The sequence below is a fragment of the Nyctereutes procyonoides genome, unplaced genomic scaffold (assembly GCF_905146905.1).
Source record: "Nyctereutes procyonoides isolate TBG_1078 unplaced genomic scaffold, NYPRO_anot_genome, whole genome shotgun sequence".
Lineage (NCBI taxonomy): Eukaryota > Metazoa > Chordata > Mammalia > Carnivora > Canidae > Nyctereutes > Nyctereutes procyonoides.
In genome coordinates, this window is record NW_026575044.1 from 18,833,294 (window position 1) to 18,853,415 (window position 20,122).

At 43.2% G+C, this 20,122-nt stretch overlaps 1 protein-coding gene across 1 annotated transcript in view; it reads right to left on the bottom strand.

Moving 5' to 3' along the window:
• Positions 1 to 2,936: 2,936 nt before the first annotated feature.
• The window catches only part of SETBP1 (SET binding protein 1), a 360,671-nt gene continuing 343,485 nt past the window's right edge, over positions 2,937 to 20,122 (bottom strand). The window contains 1 exon segment of the mRNA XM_055323892.1: positions 2,937 to 3,798. Within this exon segment, the coding sequence (XP_055179867.1) occupies positions 3,176 to 3,798 (623 nt within the window). The 3' untranslated portion in view covers positions 2,937 to 3,175.

A 20,122-nucleotide genomic window follows, 5' to 3' on the forward strand; every position in this document is an offset into this window, starting at 1 on the left:
ACCCATCATCACCTTCAGGGAGGCTTTTTCATCTCGATTTCATCCTTTGCTCACCCTCGATCAGACTCCCTAGAAGTGGGTTCATACCTGCTTGCTGAAGGAAAGTATTCCGGGGAGTGGGGGGACACAACAAAACCCAAGAGATTGCTCATGAAATAACTTGTGGGGGTGTTTATGGAGTCCCCTGCATCCCGAATGACTTCACCTCTAAATGAAAATAGAGCCCTGGATGGCAGTATTGACTGGCTAGAGACTCCTCGATCTGGGTCAAGATTGCTGGGTTCTCATCCTGGGTCTGAGCCACTGAGAGGTGAAACTAGACTGGCCCAGTGTTGAGCCTGGGCAGGAGAGGAGAGGCTGGTGGAAAGGCATTAGTTAGAGAATAAAGAAATGGTTGTACCAAGGAGATGAGGAATGGAAGGTATAAGAAAAAATAAATAACGTGACACTGAAGTGGAGCTGGGCAAGTGAGAGAGGAAGCTGGCAGGTGCCAGGACTTGCTTCCACCTGAATAGCTGGGCTATTCAGCAGGTCTCACTCTGGGTCCTCTGCAGTTTTCTAGTCTATTCTTAGGGGTCATAAGTATAGAGGATTTGAATTTAACTCACATGACAACTGTAGAACTGAATTTACATAGAAGCGACAAGCCTGCTGTATCCCTCCTGGAATACTTTACATTGGTTTGGAAATTCTAATGTATCCTTAAGTTATTTGAAATTTTTCTCCAAATAGAGGTTAACGTCAATTAGGGTTTGGGTCCTACATTAAGAAGCTTAGAGAGTGCCAGCTCATTCTCTTCTGCAGGGAAATTTCAACCACTCACAGACTTGGTTGGGGAAATGGTACTCCACCACCAGAAGGAGGAAGGGCAAAAGAAAGAATGAAGGACGTGATTTTCAAAGTCCGACAGGAGAGAAATCCCTTTATGGGTTTAATTGGAATGAAAATGGTTGCTCTTTCATAGCAATGGTGGGGTGAGCGGGGCTAATTTAAATCTTCCTCTCCGGTGACTTCGGAACCACTCAGACATGGCTTGGGAATGACAAATTGAAAGTGGCTGGTTTGATTTTGCTGTTCAACTTGTGTGAAATGCCAAAGGTCCACCTAGGTCACAAAGAGAAGTATCTATGATATAAGCTTTAAAGTACAGGAGAATGCATTTCTTTAAACTTACATATTGCTAGGATTAAATGTGACTGACCTAGTGGGTGGCAAACGATGTTAAGTCCAAGGTGACAGTGCAGAATAGGATGACTCTGTGGGTAATTCCAACCAATTGTTGGTGCCATGACAGAGCAGTGATGTTTGCGAGCATATTAACTTGGGATTTTAAAATTTACTCCCATAGATACCCCATCCCTTATTCTCCTGTGTTCCCAACAAAAATCCATCTCTCTCTAAGGAAAGGGGTGTTGTGTTCTGAAGTGGTAATACAATTTCCAGCCAGTCCCAACTTCCTGTAAAGCAACTTAATTTGGAGGTAAACCAGATACTCTAATTCCCATTAGAAAATTGAATTCTGTCTCTCAGTGTCTCTCTTTTTATAATCTACCATGCCAGGTGTTTGATGTCTTGGGGAAGGGAAGGGGAGGAGGAAGGGAGGAAATTGAAAATACTTATTTGAAATTTCCACATCTGACTTTTAGAAAAACATCTACGGCAATGGAATAACTTCATATTCATTCTGAGTCTTCTTAACATGTTTTACTTGAGTTGTGGAAATGGGTGATAGAGATGGAATATCTGTCCACGCTAAACCGATGGCTAGAGTACAACTTGGATGAGAAATGTACAGTTGAAATTGACCATTTAAAAGACGATTTGTCACACACAGTTTGCATCCATGCAGACTGATAGTTTTATAATTACATTATGTACAAAAATGTTTTAGTTTATTAAGGCAACCACAATTTGGATACTTTGTCCAAGGTGGCTTGATACAATTGGAGTGGCGATACCCTTTGAGCATTTTCTTTCCTTTCCTTCTTTTCTTTTTTCTTTTCTTTTTTTTTTTTCAGATAAGAACACTTACTCCTGTTTGCTTTTAAGAAATAATCATCAAGGGATAATGGACTTGTTTTATTGTCTTTTTGTTTGCTTTTTTTTCAACGACCTATGATAGTTATTTGTATGAGAATTCACATACCAAGGCATTGCTAGACGTTTGTCTTTCTGGTGGGTCTGGGGTTTCTATTTTTGGTGATTTGTCAGTTATTCCATTTGCTGTGGATTATTAAAACCATTTTCGTCTGCCTATTCTCTGCTGATATGTTTTAAGTATAAAAATAACCTGGTTGACACCCCGGCCAACATATCCTCGGCTGCTCGAAATCACTTATTAAAAAGGCTTTATCAATACTGAGTATCTGTCTTACAATGATTGGGATTCAAAGCCAAGTTCCTTGGGACAGCATGCCAAGGGTGAACATTAACAACACGCAAAAAGCCTACATTATTCCGGTGTGTACCAAGGAAAAGAAGGCAGCAAGTAAGTTAATGAAAAGGTATATGGAAGTACAACGGGACAAGGAAAACTAGGAGGAACAGACTACGCTAAGTATCCGTGTGTGGCACAGAGGAGGCATACGGAAGGATATGGACGCATGTCCAAGGTTGCCTATCACTAGAATTCCACCTTCTGATGACGAATCCATCTGAGCAACTGTATGGTTAACGGAAAGATTCAGGTCACCTGAAGATGATGTTGGTGCCCCAAAGCCTAGAGCCGAGCTCGGAAAACCAAACTAAAAGGCAAAAAGCAATGACACGGAAATGGGTTACAACAAAGCCAGTCGAGAAATCTGCAGCTTTTCCTCCCCTTGGAATGTTTCCTAATTGAGGATGCTTCCCTTTCCATTTTCCTGGCCAGCGCGCTCGGGGCGCGGGCGGGCGGGCGGGCGGGGGCCGGGGCCGGGCCCGGGGCCGGGGCCGGGGGCGCCGCCCGCTGTCTCCTCCCCCGCGGAGGGTCCAGCCGCCGCGCGCGCGGTCGGGGCCGCGGTGCGGCGGTGGGGCGCGGACGCGCGGCTCCGGCCGGCGGCCCCCTGCTCGGCCCTCCCGAGAGCACCGGAGGGCTCGACCCCGGGCGTCCCGAGAGGAGGGCGTCGGCGTCCCTGCGGCGCGGGGGGCGGCCCCCGCCCCGGCTCACGGCACCGCCGGCGTGTGGGCCCTCCCCACCCTAGGGGAGGCCCTCGCTCTCGCTCCCTCGGGACTTCCTCTGCCGCTTGGCCTTCACCTCGTCCTCCGGGGGCAGGGGCGGCTGCGGGGGCGGCTGCTGCGGGGGCTGCGCCGGAGGCGGGGGTTTGTGTTTCCGCTTGCCGCCTCCTCGGGGGGCCTTGGGCAGCGGCGGCGGCGGCGGCGGCGGCGGCGGGGGCGGCGGGGGCAGGGGCGGCGGCGGCGGCGGCGGCAGGGGCGGCGCCTCCCGGGCCATGTGGATGACCGCCTCGATGGTGGCCATGATCGTGTCCTGGGCGGCCGCCGGCTCCAGCGCGAGCGGGCTCAGGCTCGGCTTCTGCCCGCGCTTGCTGGGCAGGTCGATACATTTTTCCAGCACCGGCATTTGGTCCCTGGAGTCCTCGTCGAACGGGGTGGGCTGCTTGCGGGGACGGCCCCTCCTCTTCTTGACGAAGTTGTTGCCTGTCTTTGATTGTCTCTGCAGCCGCTTGGCCTTCAGGATCTTGTTCACGTGGTCCAGGTTCTTCTTGGTGGACAGGATCTTGGTGTAGTTGCACATCTTGCGCACCTCGCACTGGATGGCCTCGATCTCGCGCCGCTTGAATCGCTTCTTCAGGGAGGAGCTGGCTGCGGGAGGGGAAGAGAGGACAGTGAGCACCAGAGGCACGCTGCCCTAAACCCGGCCTGGGCCTGTGCGCCCGCACCCCGCGCTGCCCTGGTGTGAGGGCTCTGCAGGAGCCCTGCTACGGAGGGGACCCGCCGTCTACTCCTTCCCTTTTCGCCACGAAAGTGGAGAATGGTAAAAGACAAACACCGGTGGAATGACTTACGGGTTCGCGGCCTTGCTGGGTATGCCACTTTAATCTTCACAACGGTTCTGTGAAATACTCTGGTTTCCGTTTTTTAGGACTTAGAAACCCAGGCCGGCATCACGTAGGAAGATCTACCCTGGAGGTCAATGTCCGAATCAATGTTTCCATTACCTTTCCCTATTATAACTTTTATTTCTTATTCAGCCCTTTGACATTTGATCTGATTCAATTTAGGATTAGGTTATGCTTTCGCTTTTTGTAGAAGAAGCCAAATGGAGAAGAAAAAAAAAAAAAAAAGACAAACAGTCCTTTTTAACAGCAGTCCGGATCATTCGTGTGTACTACCAACCTCAAAAAAGAGATGCCTCGACCTCATCAGGAATATGTGGGTGAGTGAACCTACTTATCTCTAACCCTCCTCCACTGACGGAAGGGAGGGTTATTCTCTGGGACACTCTGTGTGGGATTACACCACCTAATTGTTGCCCCCGATGTTCTGGACTTGTCAAGTTTCCTGGTGGTGTCCAGCTGACCAACTTTTACCAGTTTAACCCCTGGAAACCTCAAGGGAAATCAGCTAGCCCTTTCTGAATCATTTACACTCCTGCTACTGGGCTGTTTGTTGTTTGCAAAAGAGCCTTTTTCACGTCCCAGTGGCCAGAGGCACCTGCATCATCAGAGTCAAACTTACAGTCTCTGGAAGTCCCCAGTCCTGCCACCACTAAATGGCCTTCAGAACTGCTTCATTGGGAAGTCTGGACATTTGGAAGCTCAAGACGTAGCAGACCTCCCCTCCGTTAGGTCATTCTTTCTCCCTGTGCTGTTCTTGAGTAGGCACATATGTACATCCACGTATATACACACACGTGCGAACACACACACACATACACACACACGGGCCCTCACACACACTCTGCTGCCCCATCTTCACACTGGCCCCTCCCTTTTTATGAACTTAAGAAATGTGTCCTTACTTCATTTTTTCCTGCTGTGATACATCCTGGATGCTCCACCCCAAAGATGCCCATGGAGAAGACGCTGGCTCTACTACACATTATGAGGCCACAAGGAAATGTGTTTCACTTTAGCATCATGGTGTGTTTGTTATTCCATGTTTTTTCAACCAGCAGAGAAGTGGAATAAATCTCTCAAGGGAAATAAGGAACAAAATACTGAAAACATGGATCCCACTCTCGCTTATTCTTGGGCACTCCCACTTTATTCCTTTCCCTTGCTTTCCCCTCTTCCTCTCCCAGGCTATGCCTGACACAGACCTCCAGGAGGGGATTATTTGAAGTTATTTACGCCACTAGCTTTATGGACTGGGAAGCTCTGAGTTCCACAGGACAGGTCAGAGTGTTACTGCTTTTGGCCCAAGGTCATTTAAGTCTTACTGAGCGATGAATAACTACCGAACAATCTTTAAAATAAGTTATAAAGATCAAAATAGAACAAAGCCAGAGTGAGCTTCTGAGTACAAAAATAAAATGTTTGTAGTTAGTGTTGTGAAAGAAAAACGTTGCTCGATTGTAAGTTCTCAGATGCAGGGACCAATTTTTGTCCATTTTTTACGTCCCTCACAGAGCACAGCAGGGTGCCTTTCACATGGACAAGATTTAAAAATTGTTTTTGGACTGATGAATCACACTAATCATTGCTGCCTTCTAGTCACAGTCTTCTCTAAAAGAGATCTAAGTTTGGATTTTTAGAGTAACCACTGCAGGTATAGTGACAGTAAGAGCTAGCAGGCCTCTGTGTCCGAGCTAGGCAATCTACCTCGTCCACACACTTGATGAGTAAATGAGAATGAGTCAAAAGTGCTCCGCAAGACCTCTGGCATTATTCCAAATACAAATTCCACTTGCAGCTTACCTTCCCGTTCTCTTATATCATCTTTGGGGGAAGAAAACGCGATGTGATGTATAATATAGCATACAGGTAGAAAGTAAGACATTTTAGGCAATTAGCTGGCAATATTTGACTGAGTAAACCTTGAGCTGGAAACTATGAGCTGCAGGTCATTGGAGATAGCCAGTGCTTGTCTCTCTCAGGGTTTTCTTTTGAGCATGAGGTGCCAAAAAACAAACCAAAAAAGGAACCTCATAGATAATACCATATTCGGTAATTTGTTATATGCTGCACAATATTGTATTAAACTTTGGCACTGAAAAGTGATTATGAAATAAGTTACCTCTGAGTAGTGTAAACGTACCAAATGGTACGAAAAATATCATTACCAACTCCTTTGCACCCACCATTCGCTTACACCATAGATACATTAATATTTTATTTTTATTTTATTTTTTAAGATTTTATTTATTTATTCATGAGAGACCCAGAGAGAGAGGCAGAGTCGCAGGCAGAGGGAGAAGCAGGCTCCCCGTGGGGAGCCTGATGTGGGTCTTGATCCCAGGACCCCGAGATCACAACTCGAGCCGAAGGCAGATGCTCAACCACTGAGCCACCCAGGTGCCCCCTAAACATTATTTTTTTAAAGAAAGAAAATATTACAGAGTCAGCTAAGTTAGTGCTCCCCTCTCCATTCCCATCCCGTCCCATGGTCGTATTTAGACTTTTACTGCATGTGAATGAAGCCATATTAGGAAAAATTACCAGGCTGAAACCACCTAATGCTGGCGACGCTGTAAGGAAATGGGGACCCTTGAATGCACTGTTGGTGGGAGGGAGTGTAGACTCATCTAACCCTATTGGAGGGCAGCTGGGCAGTGAGCACGAGACAAAAGATGGGCTTTGCTCAATGCCCCAGAGACTGCTGGCCAGGCTGCCTCCTTTACTCATTTGTAACAGGAGGCCAAGGATGTATAAGGATGTTCCTTGAAGCTCAGAAGCCTGAAAACAATCTCAATGTTAAAGAGATAATCAATCGTGATATTCAAACAATGGAATATTATACCTATGTCAAGAGGAAGAAGCCACACATAGTGTATCAATGTGGTTAAATCTTAAAAAAAAAAAAAGGTGTTGAATAACAAAAGTAAAAAAAAAAAGTACTTGTAAATATACTAGTTATAAAACTTTAAAAGCATACAGATCCCTTGAATTTTGATTTCAATTTCAATGTCCAGGTGTGGAGGTTTAAGAAACTATAATACAGAAGCTCAATTGTGAGCCAGAGACTAGCTGGATGAGATTTCATGCTTTCTTCTATCCAAAGCTACACCGTGGCACTTCAGTAAGCCTCTAGAGGAGTGCTGGCCAGTAGAATTTCCTATGGTGGTGGAAATGTTCTCTGTCTGTGCTGCCCCATTTGGTAGCCCCCAGCCACATGTGGCTACGAAGCACCTGAAGTGGCTAGTGTGACTGAGAAAATGCATTCTTAATTTAACTCGCTCCATGTGGCTATGGCTACTGTACCGTAGGGCAGCTCAGCTTTAGTCCCGGCCAGCACGAAACAGAGAGGTACACCAGGTTTATTCAGTAAAACACAGACGTACGTGGGAGACTCTGGGCAAAACTCCTGTGCCTTTAACAAATAAGATGCAAGGAGAGAAAGGCAGGGGAGGGAGTGGAACTGTAAATTAAAAGAGATGTAAGAGCTAAAATGATCTTATTTAACTACTGTTTATTTTCTTAGGTGTGATAATTGCATTATGATACTTTTTTTTTAAGCACCAATCTTTTAGAAAGATTTGCTGAAATATTATAGATGGAGTCACATGGTATCATCTGGGATCAGCTTCAGAATAACCAGGAAGGGAGGAATTAAGTAGAAGTACTGATGAAATAAGAGTGAATTGATATTGTTGAGGCTGAGTGACAGATACACAGAGGTTTATTATGCTATCCTGCCTACATTGGTGTATATTTGGTAATCCCATAATACATGGTTAAAAACCCATAAACGGTAGGCGGCAATAAAATGTCTGTCTTAGAATCTTAGGACTGTCGGGTGTTCTGGTTTTCACTCTCTTGGGCTCTATCACACCTAAATAATTTTTGATAAGGATAAGAAATGTCCTCAGTGAAAGGCATGCATCATCCCCTAGAAAATTCCTGCTGGGAGCTGCCCTCCTGGCTTAATGGGATGGGAGAAGGAATGAGAGATCTGGGTTTTATGCTGTGATCAACTGAATAAACATATCAGGACCCAATCTCCATTGAGGCCATCAGGTGTTAATACTTAATTTCCCTCTTTCTTTTTTACATTAATAACTTTGGGGGAGGGGTTCATAGCTACTGAATATCTGAATTTTATTTTGTCCTTATATGTATAATCCATATATTTCAGCTCAGGTTTGTTACCCCTGCGTATGGAACACAGAAGAGTGCAGGGCAGCTGGAAACCAGTTGGAACGAGGATGAACCTCTTAGCCCCTCCGGATCTCTTCTTCTTCATCTGTTGTGTTCAATGGCTCTCAAAATTCCCTTCTAGATTTAAAGATTGCTGTCATTCTTTCCTTTTCTCATTATCAATCGCCTCCCCAAATGTGAGGTGGCTTTCTACAACGTTTATTCCCTCTAATGATTTTGAAACCCTAGTGGTGGAGGGGGGAGGACTTTGGACTTGGCAGAGTATGATATTCACAAATCTGTCTCCTTATTGCTTATGATTTCATTGTCCCTCTAAATGTTTTCAGATTTTTCTCTCTTCAAATTGTTTCATTATTAGACAGTAATTTCTGGGCTCTTGCAGCAAAGATTGATTCCATATTTGCTCTCTTCTTCTAATGGTCCCATATCTTGCCTGTTCTTTGTTAGTTTTAGAAAATAATTATGAGTGGCCAGGGCAAAATGAAAATTCATGTCTTCATAACTGCAGAGCAAATCATCTTCTAGACCTTTCTCTGTATTTAAAATCATCATACAAATGGTTGATGTGGTTTTGGGGCCTAGATCTAGCTTTTCTGTCTTTCTCTTTCCATTATCAAAAGATTGGCTCATCAGCATTTGTTGATTTTGTTACATCTTTTATGATAATCAAAGGCTAGACTTAGCACTATGTTTTGCATTCTGACTTTGTGGACACAAGGCAGGCACTGTGAGGCAGACAAAGGTTAACAAGGCTTCAGTTATACAGAAAGGTCCCCTCAAATAAGTGCTAATGGTTTGCTACTTTGTGCAAAGTGCAACTTTGTTTTGCACGTGCAAGACACACCCTAGTTTACAAGAAAGTTTGGGGTACATCAGAGAGGGGAGTAAATTCATCTCTAGATTGATTAGAGTGTTTCTTGCTGTTGAAATATCCTGGCCAGGGGGTAGAGTGGGTAGTACTGGGGATTTATGAACTGTCTGGAGTTGCCTTCCAGGGTGGAAAGGACTGGAACACTATCTTCCCTCAGTTAAGGCAGAGAGCAGAATGAACCACACTGGATGGGGATCCAAGTTAAGATCCTTCCAAGGCAAAAGCCGCGTCTTTTCTTTGCACTCCCAGAGTCCCCAGTACAGGTCCATTCACACAGCGGTACATGATCTGGTATACGGTACATGCTCAGCAAATACAAACTGAAGGGAATTCACTTGTTTAATGCTCTCCCATGGAATCGTGTTTTTTTTTTTTTTAACTTTGTACTTAACTCAGTAATGATCTCTTGTTTTCCTAATGCTGCCTTTTATTTTTTTAATGGGATGTATGAAGCAACTTGCCTTGGCATGCACATGTTCTTCCTTTTTCCTTAGAATTTAACCTTATAGAATCCCAGCCTTAAAGGCTCTTTTAAAAAAAAGATGGCACATGGCCTCTGCTGGTGAGGCCTCTGCAAGGCAGGGCACATCTGAGTAGCTGCTGGTCATCAGCCTAAGTGCTAAAGTACTGCTTTCCAGTTTCAAAACTGTAATTTAGAATTAAGAGTTAGCAGATGTGGGAGATTTGTCACACTATAAAGGTGCTTCCATTCTGTTTTTCAAGTCATCTTAATACAGTTTGGGGTTTCTCCGGAAATATGACTAGCTTGTTGGAAGCACAGTACCTGCTTGATTCTTGCGGCACAGCTTCTACTTTGGGGCTTTATTGTGAAGGAACTTATCTTGGCAGCAATGGCTTGGGGGACTCTGGTTTTGTTTTGCTCTTACTTCACATTCTCCCCGGACCAGTGATGGTTGGAGGGGAAGTGCGCCTTTTGGCTGATGGAGAAATGAAGCATGTGGGGTGCATGTTTACATGGGGAGCTCTGAAGAGGCAAGAGCCACCAGGGTGCCTCCCCTAGATTTTCTGGGAGGCATTATTGGCATTAGGGGTCCAGGAACTTGCCTCACACTCTCCTGCCTCTGCAGCCCTGCCCTTACTGGCCATACCTTCTGTGCCTCTCCAGCCCCCATCACCTCTTCATTCAGCCACTTCCTAGTGGAGTGCACATTCCCCATGGAGGAGACTATCTCCTCGGCTATCGGAAAAACATATTAATAGTTTTTTAAAAATATTTTTATTTATAGTTTCTCTAAAAAATAAGAGCTAAGTTAAGTATTCTAATGCTTAATATTTGGAGCAACTGTGATGTCCTTATTTGGACTGTAAATCAGATGGTGTGTCACCTGTCACAGTTGGGCAGGAGGTACCCATGAGAAGGAGAGGCCACATTTATTTAAAGGGTTGACAGGCATCCCATCAGTTTATTACCTCTGGGTTGTTGCCATGTCCCACATTCAAAACGCTACGATAGGTCAGCCCTCCTGATTCATTTTAGGAAATCAAGGTCTTGAAAAAGAAAAAAAAAATACTTTGAAATAAGATCAGGAATATCCATTAAATAAATTATATGCCATGCAGAGTTTTACTGGTTTCCCTTAGCAAACTGTGTAAGAATTGCCATTTTCAGAGATGAATTTTGGCAATTTCTTGTATATAAAAGACAAGGGTTCTAAATGTTCTCACCTTTTCTGTGCTGTCAATGGGCTGTCAGTAAGAAACACAAACAAAAACTTAATGTCTCATTAGGGCAAAAGGCAAGAATGTAACTGCTTTTAGGAAGAAACTCATACTAGAGGCAGCATTTTTGAAAACTGATTGAAAATGTTTCCACTGTTTGGCAATTTTGTTGCTGAAACGATGTATTGTAACATATAAAATCCCTTACTTAGGTCTGCAAATTAAAAAATCCTGTAAACAGAGTAAACTTCCAAATGCAGAGTTTCAGAGATTTGAACTCATTAAAAAATGCAATGCCTTTTGATATGCAGGACCATCTGATTGTTAAGAAAGTTGGTTAGCCAAATTTCAACAGTAACTTTTGCTTAATTGATGAATGAGATTGAAAAAAAATAGTACTCTGATTTAAGCAAAATCCTTTTGCATGTATGTTTATGTGAAATATTCTTTTAACCTACAACATCTTCTAACAAGTATTGAAACAAAGAGATTTTGGAATCAGAGCTTCAAATTGCTCTATCACAAGTGTTAATAAAAGATCCAAGGTTTTCCAAAAGAAGTATTCGAACTCATTCAATTGGCTCTCCTAAAGCATTATTAGAAATATTAGAATGACTAAAATTTTGATGATAGTGAACGTATTTTCGTTTCATTAATAATACAAAGATGAAATTTAAAATCATTTTAACAATATGATTTCAGCTTTATCTCAACCTTTTAAGATGTATATTTTAAAAGATGAGTGCATATATTCTGAATATTTATTTGCATGGGGTAACTGTTCCAAATTATGTTACTGATATTACCACATGATCAAAAACTGGGGCTGCTTTGAAATTGTCCTTTCTTTTCCTAAACTCCCGAGGAGTTTATTGACCCAGTATTTAATACTCAGAGATTTTTAACTTTCTTTGAGGGCACAGTGGTGTAAGAAGCCTTAAAGCTTCTGGAAGACACACGGCATATGCTCCTCTTCATACCCCAACTGACAAAGAGCACAGTGCCTTTTTCATAATAGATGCTTGCTTAATATTTCTTGCTGGATTATTTCACATCATAAGCTCCTAGAGATCAAAGCCTGGATATCGTTAATCTTTATATTCCCTAGAGCAGCTTTAACTGAATCACATGTAATCCGAAGAGTGTCCTCTCCACGGAGAGCTTCTACAACGGAGCTTGTTGCAGGCCTTCTGAGGTCCTGCTGCCTAGGTTTTCAGAATCCTCAACTTCTCTAAGCACGGGAGAACTACGCCAGTCATTTCATGAGCTGAGTGTTGGGGAAACCACTTGTGGCTTTGGACAGATACAGTGGGTGGTCACTAATGTCCAGAGAGAACCTGCTCTGAGCAAGAACCCAGTGAGTTCGCTCAGGAAGCCTCTAGGAGAAGTAACCAGGAGGCCTGAGAGAGCTGGGTGAAGGGAGGGACTCGGAGATCAGGACAGCAGAGGCGCCTGGCTCTGTCCACTCAGGTGCACTGCGCCACGTATTCACTAGTAGAAACTATCCCCAGTGGGTCCACGGAAGAGTCTTTCAAAGCTGGGAGACTTTCTGGGGATGATGCTTGAGAAGGGCCACAGCGGCTTCTTGGTTTTTGGCACAGAGAGAATTGTGAGTGGTGGCAACTCTGAAACAGGAATCTGAGGGCCACTTAGGCCTACTCTGTTTCTTTCAATTAACTTTGGCTTTTGTCTGTTGCATGTGGCTCAAGCCCCAGCAGACTGACTAGACAAGTTGAGAGGCTGGAGAGAAATGCAGTTAACGCCAGAAAGTTTGACGCTACATCTGCTGAGTCTCACAGCACGCCAGGTGGTCACACGGCGGGGGTGGTCGCACCCTCTCAAAGGGCTCTTTATATTTCTTTTTTCTTTCCTCTCAAACGTGGCATAACTGTATCCTTAACCATAAATACCATCCCTTATATAATACACCAATTATTGTAGATGTGTGTTCGTACTTGATGGTGAGAGATTTTTCTCTTTTAAATTTTGAAAAAAAAAAAAAACAAAGAAAAGAAAAACAGGGAAGAACAAAGAATCTTGCAACAGACAGGATCTTATGGATCTTATGAAAATGTTCACATTTTTAATATTTAGGCTCAGATAAAATTTGCCCATGCTAGAGCTTTAAGAATTCCATCAAATGGTAGGTAATCCATGCTTTATTTTCTTTTTGCTTTTAATAATTGCATTTGTTTACTTAAATACTCAGGCTTGTTATTTACGACCTGATAGAAAACATATTGCCTGGGACATTTTGAGAATAAGGTTCTAGTCTAGACTTTTCACCCCTCAATTCTGTGCTTCCAGACAAATATCTTGACTTCTTGGCAAGACCCTTACTAAATAAATATAATCCTCTTTAAAAAAAAAAAAAAAAAAGCCATACACCTCCAAGTCTTCTCTGTTCCAGGTAAGACATCTCACTTCCTTCATCTGTGTTTCATATGAAATGAATTCTAGACTATATTCCATTTTGATCATGCTCCTCTGAAGATTTCAGCATCTGCCAAATCTCATCTTAAATATTGGTGCCTGGAATTGAACTGATTTTCCAAGTATGAAATGATTATGCAGAAAGATTGGGTTGATTAATTTCTGTGATCAAGGCACTATACTTCTGTTAATGAGAGCTAATAAATAAATAAATAAATAAATAAATAAATAAATAAAACCTGCAAAGCCACCCCCCCCCCCCAGCAACATCACACTGTTGGGTCCTATTAAATAGAAGCTCAATTAACTCCCCCAATAGCTTTCACATCAACTGCCACCAGACCTGGCCATTGCTATGTGGAATTGGTTTTTGAGCTTAAATACAAGCTTTCTATTTAAATTTGCAAAGTTTAATTTTATTGGTTTTAGTCCAGTGTTCTAGTCTGTTATGAAAAGTTTTGAATCTTAATTTTGTTTTCTCAAAGACTGCCCAGATTTGTAGAATTTCCAGAGGGTTTGAATACTCTCAAAGTTAAGGTTAAGTTAAGGTTAAGGAGTCCCTTTAACTCCTTCTGGGCAAGATTCAAGTGACTTAAAATGCATGCTATTGTTTTTCTCTTTATTGAGGTTTTTCAAGGAAAAAAATGGCAATTTACCCAAAAAAATAACCCTGTATTTTCATAAAAACAACAAGGGATATATACCCATTGCTTGAGACTTTCACATATTTTTGTGTCTGTCTGGTTAGCAGATGATGGATGTGTCACAGAAACAATGACTTTGCATTGCCTACAGGTGTGTGCCCAACTCTATTATTTCTGTCAGAGAGGATATTGCATCTGATGTTGGATTGGGGGAGGGAGGAGGGAGTCTTACATTTTTCTTTTATCCAGAGGCAATTCCCCTGCCTTAGTGAGAAGAGAAAAGGAAAGAAAAAAAAAAAAAAAAGACAAAACAATACTTGGTGTGTGTCTAGTGCTTTCCAATATCTGCTGGAATTCAGTTTAATTAGATACTCTTGTAAAAGCCACTGAGGACTCTCATTTCAATATTAATCTTTTTGGTCCCCTCTGCATTGCTTGTATCTTTCTGACAGCATCTCTTCTGACAGCATAGTCTGTCCTGTGTTAAGATTATGGGATTCATCTGCATTTCTCTCTCCTTTTACACTGTGTTTTAAGGAACAAGGACCATGCCTTATCCATTCTTATTCATTCTTGGAAGAAGCACTGGCTGAGCCTATCCCGTGCCAGGCTCTGTGCTAGACACTCAGTTTCATGCCTCCCGCCTCCCTGTGACCAGCACGGAGCTCAGCTGACTTACTTGAATTGAAATCAATCTACGTGACTTGACCTACACCAACACTTACTGTCTATTTTGTAAAGGCTGTGTGTGAAATATGAAAGGATTTATTGAAGGGGATCCAAATCACTGTAAATTAAATTAGATCTTCACATATTTCAGCTGTTCCCTACTGTCCTCAGAGCACCATTAACTGTTTGCAATACATAGCTATGACCCAAAACATGGAAATACTGTGAAGTATATAGATTGATATCCAAACCACTCCATAGGTGAAATGGAGATTCAATGCCAAAAATAAGTTTGGAATTTACTAAGTGCCTTTAAGAAAAGCAGCTTGAACATTTAAGCCAACAGGTTGACTAAACTATGGGGCCCCTGAAAAAGGGAGACATGTACACATTATATGTTACTTATTATCTAACATCAAAAACATTGGGGCAAGGGACAAAGAGACAGACAGACAGGAACAGAGAGGATAACTGGTCTTCTCATTCCTGAACATTTGGATCAGAATTACATGGTATAATGTGGGGGAGTGGTCATATGTTTTCTTGGCAAATATCTATACATTCAAGTTCTGAGTGCTATGCCTGTAGTGTGTGTGTGTGTGTGTGTGTGTGTGTTAAGTTTTTGAATTACCTTTTTTTTTTTTTAAATATAATCTTGGACAGACTCAAGGCAGCAAATACTTCTTCTTCAGTTTAAGATTTGACAATTTAAGAGGAAAAAGCTCATTCATCATCTTTCCCTTTTAGAGACCATAAATTATTGGCTCATATACCATGTGGCTTGGATTCTAGGAAAAGTTAGTGTAAACAAACCCAAGTTACAATGCGTGGAGTAAGAGAGTGAGTCATAAACAAAACATAGACATATGCTCTCATATAAATAAGGGCCTGGATCATCAGCTTCCCAAAGTCTGCTTCCCATTAATTACACAACAAAATGAACTTTCCATATGTAAAGCCCAAATCACTTAACTCTGGCATCACGCATGAGACAAAGACCAGGACTGTGGCTATTTAGGCACTAACCAACCTGGATTTCAAAGAAAGGAAAGTTCTCTCAAAATACCTTTGGGTATTGGAGGCCAAGAGAATACCTTGGAGGGGTGTTTTTGAGCTTTGGAACTATACCTAGCCACCTAGGAACGCTGCATGAGGCTGGCCCGCATCCCCTGCGGAACTGAAAGGTATTATCGGGCTTACTCTCTTTTGTTCTGAGCTCAGGTCTTCACAGGGCAAGCCTCAGGTCCAGGCCACACAGGATGTTCAGACATCACTGGGATCAATGAACGGTTGAAATCCCTCCATTAGTTAACATTCTCCCTGTCTTTGGAAACTGTGCATTGGTAGCAGAAATGTGTGTTTCTTCATTATTGCATGAAGGTTATCTGGTCTCTCTGAGTTGAAAGAGGTATCAAGGAAACATGAAACAATTGCTGGGGAAGAGGATTCAACAAGTGGAAGCTCTGAGAGAGGTGAAAGCAGCTGGAGTTCCCTCCCCGTGCTCCTTTCTAAAGCAGATCTCGTAAAACACACCAATAGAGTGAGTTACAAAGGACATTTAAGTAACCGCTGTCATGTTTTAGGAGTCCTGGGTAGGGGTGGAAGGTGGAGGTCAACAAGGACTTTCATTCTTTGCTGGGGGTGGGGGGTGGTGGGTGTGCTGGGTTGTGGATCATTCAACATTTACTTCAGTAACATCTACTTTGTATCACACCATAGACTACAGGTGAGACCATGCCAGGTAGCGTTCCTGCCATCATATGAAACTAAAGTAAAGGGGAAGAAACCCTTTTTTTGGAGCCCCTATGGCGGGCTGCAGTATGTCACGTTTCCTCATTTAATTGTAATTGCAACTGCATGAGGACATTACTACCTCTGTCATACAGAGATGAGAATGGGAACTTTGGAGGTTAAATGGTTTTCCCTGGGGGTGCCCATCTTTGAAGTGATGGACTTGGCCTTCAAGCAAGGGCTGTCCTACTTCCAAGCCACTTTCGTCCCAAAGTTCCTTTAGGAAGCAAAGAAGACAGGGAACTAAAGAGAGAGTAAGAAAGCCTGGGTTTCCCTGTTACTTTTCTACTGTTGACTGCATTATAGTGCCAAATTTCTCTCAATTTCACAATCTCAAAGGCCTCTTCCAACCTCCGAATTCCATAGTTAAATAACACAAGATGTTACTACAGACTACTCATGCTACTTCTGCTAGATTAGGCGTCCCTGTGCATTGTTTTGATCCTGTCACTCTAGTTCAGATGCCTTTGGTGATTCCCTATCGGGGGCCAGGCTGCCAGTATCATGAGTGAAGTTGGTCAGGACGCTGAGGGAGGATGGGGGGTGGCTGTGGGGTGGGATGAGAAATGAAAGAGAATACGGTGCTCCTAATGGGGCCGCTGTTATTCTCTATCAGTCAATCATTGCCGGGTAGGACTCTGAGCCCAAAGTCATCAGATGGTCTGAGTTTCAAAAAGCCTGAAATCTTAATTATCAGGCAAATCTTCTGATGTTTACAAATTAATTAAAAATTATTATCCACCACCACCAGCACCCCCCCCCCCCCGTAGGCCAATCTGCAGATAGCTATTGGCCATCACTGCCACTCACAAGGGTCACTGTGCCTCATTCTAGAATTTCAAGTACTCCATATTCTGATGCCCATCCTCTCTTCCAGGCTCACTGTCATCATCTCCACGTATGCTCCCAACTCGAGATGTTGTAAACCTACCCTTTCTGCTTATTTAATTCAATCCAGCCCCACGATGCTCTTTCAGCTCTTCTCTTCCCAGATCATTTTACTCTCTCCCTTGAGTTCCCCAGCATCATTTGGTTGGAAATTAATAACTTATCAATTACTCAATGATATCTCTGTTAGCATCTGAGATTATTATTCAGTCCATTCACTTGTTAATATTAGTTGGTCATCTCATGTTTTGGAATCAGGCCTTCCCAAATAGTATGAAGGTTCCTAGGGCAGGGGCTAATCTTATGCCTGTAGGTATCAGCGTGGCAGGTACTTAAACATTATTTGACAATTGTAATGAAGCCTTATAGAAGTTCCAGGAAGATGAACTTGATACAGCATTTAATATCCTCACAGGTCAGGGGGGCTTTGACTGTGCCCTGAGATAAGGCTATTTGGAGTAGGGAGTGAGTATAAAACTTCTAAAGATAGTTAACGGATGTTATGATCTGAGTCATAACACAACTAAATTATGACTTAACATGATTAAATCATGACACGGCATGACTTCATTCTTCGCAGGACAGGGGCCATGGCACAGTGATACATTGTTTTGAGTATGTGATTGGTGTTCTCATCTGCTCTTTCTTTCTTACCACTGCCTAGGAGGAAGAAATTACTTTTCCCATTTCAGGGATGGGGAAACTGAGACTCAGAAGTCTCAGGAAGACTCAGCGACTTACCTAAGGGAAGGAAGGAATTAAGCCCTGCAAAGCTGTACAAGAACCTGGCCCTTGAATTCCAAACCCACTTCCCACCACATAACTATGTGGTGGCTAGATTTCCTAAACTCCCCCACAGGTGAGGCTTGTAGTTCAGTTCATTTATCTGGACTCCATTTCCTCATCTCTGTCTGCCACGGAGGGGTTGGCAGAGGGCTCTTTGGGGCTAGTCTAACCCAGTCTCGTCTGGTCGACTCCAGTTTAAGCAACAAGAGAAGGAGATGCCCTGGGAGGATGATGTGGGTTTATTCAAGTAGCTCCCAGAGGTGGAATGGAGAGGGCTGATGGGTGAGTGATAGCTGGGCCTGCTGTCTGTCTGTCTGATCATCCTTACTCTGCTTTCTCTCACTGCCTCCTTTCTCCTTATCCCCCGACTCCCTCTGTCTCTGTTGTAGACTGACTATAGCCTGCCTGGACCACTAAAGATCATTCTTAATGACAGTCATTACACAGTTGTTCCTCATTGCCCGAGGCCATTTCCACAGCAACGAGCAGGAAAGACCTTGCCTCCTTTTCCAACAGCAGGGCACAGTATGCCAACTTCACTGGAACCAAGAAGTTTGTCAAAAAACTCTCCATTAATTACAGGAAACCCATCGCACTGTCTGCCCCCCACCCCCCCACATGAATACAGTTGCTTTTAGCGGCCACTAAATTATCTCGCCACCATTAAACCAACAATCTAATTAGACCCGTGGAAACGGAAAGAGCCAGCGAATGAGGCAGGCGCATCACTTTCATCTCAAAACTGATCATAAAATATTTGCGCCCTTTCGTTTCTGGTCACATAAAATCTCCCCCTAGTAGAATGTCTTTTCATTCTCTCCGATTTATAAAGAGAAGCTTGAATATTTGATATAAAATGAGTATCTTAATAGAAATCGCTTCACGTATGGGAGGTTTTCTTTCCCACATTTCGTGGAGCGTGGAGTCCTCATTACAATAATCGCACCTGACTCCCCCTGCGTGTGATGCCTCACAGCCAAACCTCCCACTGGGCTTCAATGAAGGTGGGAATGATACCATCACCGGGAAGAAGATAAAATGTATTATTATCATTACTCTATTTTTAAGAGGGTCTGACTGTGGCAAGAGGTGGTTGGGAGCGTAATCTGTACGAAGCTTTCAGAGAAGATAAATTGAGTTAAATTCCTCACAGACATAGCACTTTCAAACCTGTTATTACACCTTCTGTCTTTCCTAAAATCTCAACTCTGGAGGGGAAAAAAAGTTAAATCAAGTCCAGACATGTTTATTGAGGATTTACTATGCACCCAGCAACTGTACAAGGTTCTTGACACCCAAATATGATTATGAGTTGCTTAACAGCCTGGTTTTGCTTCCCTTATTTTCATCCTGCATAACACAAGGCTCTGGGAATTTATGAGAGACTCGATCCTCATCAAAGAGGACAAAACTGAAATAGGAAATACAATCGCCACTCTTGGGAAACCAATACTCTGGCCACAATGCAAGACTCTTATATATAAAATAATTAAATTACAGCCTAGCGTTCCATTGATGGAATGGGTGAGTGGGTGATAGCCGGGCTCATCCCCCACATACCAGAGAAGAGCCGAGTGAAGGGAGCCGCGTGCACAGATTCCTCCTTCTCTTCTCTGAATAAACACACACCCATGTACTGCACTTCTATGCCACAGAGGCTGATTCTTTGACTCAAAAATAACCTCCCCTCGAGAATATCCTGGTGGATTAGCTAGGAGCTGGTCTGCCATTACTGAACACAAGATTCTGGAGGCCCTGGAGTCTCTTGCAGGTAGCCACTTCTGGCTATGAATGTTGAACATTCGTAGGATGGTTTGCTGTTTCTGGTACTGATATGGGAAGTAAAGGCAACTCATTGCCTCTCAACTCGAAGGACTATAATGCTAACGTATGTGTTTTCCTACACCAGATGGTTTTATGCAGCAAACAAACGGTTGTTGTTCAGTTCATTTTGACTAATATTTAATGATTATCTATTGTTTACCCACCTGGGTACTAGGTGCTGGGGTTTTAAAGTTGAATAAGATCTGACAATAGGGAAAGGGATGGTCCAGCATGGGACACAGGCAGGAGCACAGACACCATATTAAGTGTAGGGCTAAATC